At 60.9% G+C, this 3,920-nt stretch overlaps 1 protein-coding gene across 1 annotated transcript; it reads right to left on the bottom strand.

Annotated features, from left to right (window-relative positions):
• Nucleotides 1–594: 594 nt before the first annotated feature.
• Nucleotides 595–3,050, bottom strand: FJX1 (four-jointed box kinase 1). Its single transcript, XM_057411016.1, has one exon. It carries the CDS (start codon nucleotides 2,904–2,906, stop codon nucleotides 1,707–1,709), a length of 1,200 nt encoding a protein of 399 aa, XP_057266999.1. The 5' UTR covers nucleotides 2,907–3,050; the 3' UTR covers nucleotides 595–1,706.
• Nucleotides 3,051–3,920: the final 870 nt, after the last annotated feature.

Genomic DNA, 3,920 nt, shown 5'->3' with positions numbered 1-3,920 from the left:
AGGACAAGGGGGAATGGCTTTAAACTGACAGGGGAGATTGAGATGAGACCTTAGGAAGAAGTTCCTCCCTGTGAGGGTGGTGAGGCCCTGGCACAGGCTGCCCAGAGAAGCTGTGGTTGCCCCATTCCTGGCAGTGTTCAAGGCCAGGTTGGACAGGGCTTGGAGCAACCTGGTCTAGCGGGAGGTATTCCTGCCCATGGCAGGGGCTGGAATTGGATGGGCTTTAATGTTCCTTCCAATCCAAACCATTCCATGATTCTATGACTGAGAACATATATAAACACCCACTGATAGCATTTGCCACCTCCAGAGTTGTTTCTGGTATAGTAACAGTTTATGTGACCTGTATTAGGAGGTTGGTACCCATCCCAGCACCAAAGACGCTGATCATGGCTAAGCTCACACCATCTCTATCAGTTTGCTGAAAGTATTTGCTCTGGTTACCTCAGTGCTAGTCAAGGTGGTTCATTTCAGGCTTTAAGAAACAAACAGAAGTCTATTCAGCTGAAGTACACAACAGTCACATCAGGGCAGACCAAGGAGGTGCACGCTTCCCAGGCAAAGCCTGGGCAAGCATTCAGGACAAGGAAGGCAAAACATTAGCACACTTTACTGAAATATCAGTTTCTTTAGTATGTTACAGAAAAGCTTATGAACGTATAGAATGTACATAAAAGGCAGACTTTGTAAAATAAAAGGGTCTTCTTTTATAAAAAAAATTAAAAAGCCAAAGTAAAGTGCATGAAACAGGTTTTCCTCCATTTTAACTATTGCATCAAAGTCTTATCACACAGCAATGTTTATAAAACCTGGGAGATCCTCTTGGGTCACCCATGGGTCAGTTACTTCACTGTTCAGATGAAACGATGATGATGACGACAACAAAGGAGTGTTTAAGAATCGACACAGTTTAACAGTTTAGGGCCAGGCTGGATGGGGCTTGGTGCAACCTGGTCTAGTGGAAAGTGTTTCTGCCCGTGGCAGGGGGTTGGAACTGGATGAGCTTTAAGGTTCCTTCCAACCCAAACCAGTCTGTGACTGTATGATTCTATGAAGTTCAACCAGATGCATCCACAACAAAGACTAAGAACTAATGGAATATGGACTTTCTATACACTTCTCAACTAGATTTAACTCTCATTAAAGAAAATCGGTAAGAAACAAGCTTCATAAATAGGGCAGTTTTGCTAGTTAGGGACTCCTCTATTGTGCAATCTTGGTCTATGAATATCAACATTCATACTTAAATATGCTGTTGCAAAAGGGATAACATATAAAAAAGACGTTTCCGCCTGCCTCCTTTGGAAGAAACAGGTAGTTGACTCCGATCCAAAGAAGACAGCTTTCTGTCAGGGTCTCTTAAGAAGGCGAATGCACTGAAAGCGTGAAGGACGCTAACCCTCTGTTTCAGGCTCTGTGAGCAGAGCCCCGAAGCTTTACTCCGCTACACTCATACCGATAGCACCGTGCACCCTCAGAGGGCTTGACAAACACGGATGAATTGCCCCAGCAGACAGGGATCCCGTTACTATAGGCACCCGAGCGCGAGCACCCGCTCCCCCCAGCCCCAGCCCCGGCAGTGTCACACCCGGTCGTCCCGGCGGTTACGCGGCACCGAGCCCGGAGTAGCATCCACCCGTGGCGAGCGTCCCGTTCCCTCGGAGAGGGCCGGAAGCGGGCGGTGCGGGCAGCCGGCCCCGGGCCGGTTAGAGCACAGCTGCCTGCGCGCGGCAGTGGGAAATGTGCCGGTGCACGAAGTCGACCCGTGCCTGCAGCAACTCGGCCTGCCGCTCCGAGAGGAAGCCGAGGCGCGCCCAGAGCGGTTCCCGCGCCCGATACCGGCGGCGCAGCTCGGCGGCGGCGCTCCGGCGGCGATGCAGCTCGGCCACCCGCCGCGCCGTGCCTTCGCGGAAGACGCAGACGGAGCGGAGCAGCGGCTCGTTGTAGGGGTCCCACATGGAGAGGAGGCGGTAGCCGTGCACCAGCCCCGCCTCGTTGTCCATGAAGACGAGCCCGCCGTCGGGGGCGCGGAGCAGGTTGCTGGTGGCGCGACGCATGACCCTTGGGTCCCACTGCAGGCTGAAGAGGTTGCTGACCAGGCGGTCGAAGTTGGCCGTTAGGTAGTCAAAGAGGATCAGGTCGCTCCACTGCACCAGCTCCACCAGCTGCGACCGCGGCAGCCCGCCCAGCTCCCCCGCCGACAGCGGCTGCAGCCGCCGCCCGGCGCTCGCCTCGGAACCCCAGGGCGCTGGGGCCACCACAGCGGTCAGGTTGTCCACCCAGCGCGTCAGGCTGACCACGGCCCCCTCGGCCCAGGGCGACCCGCGCAGCTCCTCCCGCACCGGCTCCCAGCGCCGCCCGCGGGCCTCCACCAGGGCGAGGGCCATGGGCGGCAGTCTCTCCTGCATGCCCAGGACCCCGGCCAGGTGGTAGGACAGCGCCTCGCCCTGGATCTGCTCCGGGTTGATGCCGTACCGGACGCAGGCGCGGCTCCCGTCCGACAGCCGCGCCAGCCGGTTGGAGCTACGCCCGCAGCCGCCCCGCTCCAGCGAGGACACGCGTGCGGTGCGGGCGGCAGACAGCCACGCCGCCGCCTCCTCCGCCGCGAAGCCCCGTGGCACCTGCTCCTCCAGCTCACGGCTCCAGAAGATGCCCCGCTCCACCGGCGACCCCGCGGCCGGCTCGTCCCGCTCCTCCCGGCTCGCCGCCAGCAGCGCCCGGAAAGTTTTCTGCCTCCCGCCGCCGGGCTCGCCCCGCGCCTCCGGGGAGCGGCCCCAGTCCCGCGGCTCCGGTGCCTCAGTCTCCGCTGCCGCTTCCCGCCGCAGCAGCACCGTCCAGAGCGCCGGCAGGGTGCCCAGCAGGAGCAGCCCCAGCGCGGGCAGCGGGCTCGGCCTCGCCCGCTTCATACTCCCGTCGCTTCACGCCACTGCCGCATGGCCGTGGGCCGGCCGGGGCGTGCTGCACCAGCCGCCCGGGGAGCAGCAGAGCCCCGCCGTCAGCCCAGCGCTATGTGCGCCCAGCCCCGCCGCGGCCCGGAGACACGGGCACCGCACCACGTGGGGGGAGCGGGGGGTGCGCCCGGACCGCCCCGTCTACCGGCGTGGGGCCTCCGCTTAAAGCGGCGATGCCCCGTCGAAGGGGCGGAGGGTGGCCCAGCCAGACCCCCACCAGCGGGACGGGAGAGTCCGGACCGCCGCTTCCTCCTCGCCGCTGCACAGCACAAAGGAGCTCGCAGACACAGGGAGGGAGGGAGGGAGGGAGGGAAGGAAGGAAGAAAGGAGGGGGAAGGCGGCGCGCCCGCTCGTGGGGCCGCCCCCCGCGCTGGTGCACGGCGGGGTCGCGTCGCGGTCACCGGCGGATTGGCGCTGGGGGGCCGGGTACCGGGAGCTGGCAGGTGGTTGCACAAAGGGGCAGCCCGGTGGCCGCGGTCGTGATACCCCCACAGAGCATCATCGCCTCCTCCTCCGCCTCCTCCCGCCTTGGCGGCGGCAGGGAACAGCCGGTGTCTGCACGCGGGGGAGCACAGTTCACAGTCCTTACACAGCGGTGTGAGCGGCGTGCTCGCCCATCACGAGTGTCGCAGGTCCCCGGTGTGGGACCAGCTTTTCCGGGCGTTTGAACTCCCCAGGCAGGAAGTTTGAAGCCTGCAGAGTCGATGCAGGGCGCGGGATTTCTCACCCGAGGAAACGGCAGCCAGCCCTCCTGTTCAAATTTTGTCCTGTTGAGGTGTTTAGGGTGTACAGTGGCAAATCCGAAGACCATCTACTTCTCTGTGTCACCCCATTCCCCTTTCCCAGTTTCCTGCCTTCCCAAGGCAAGGAAGCTTCGCTCTGCTCTTCCTGTATTTTAGAATCATAGAATGAACCAGGTTGGAAAAGACCTTCAAAGATCATCAAGTCCAAGGTTCATCCCAGCATTGC

The sequence above is a fragment of the Pezoporus wallicus genome, unplaced genomic scaffold, assembly GCF_028554395.1.
Source record: "Pezoporus wallicus isolate ANWC-B61680 ecotype Strahan unplaced genomic scaffold, APGP_CSIRO_Pwel_v1 contig_5958, whole genome shotgun sequence".
Classification (NCBI taxonomy): domain Eukaryota; kingdom Metazoa; phylum Chordata; class Aves; order Psittaciformes; family Psittacidae; genus Pezoporus; species Pezoporus wallicus.
Note: the sequence above shows the minus strand (reverse complement) of the source record. Positions and strands in the feature narration are given on the sequence as shown.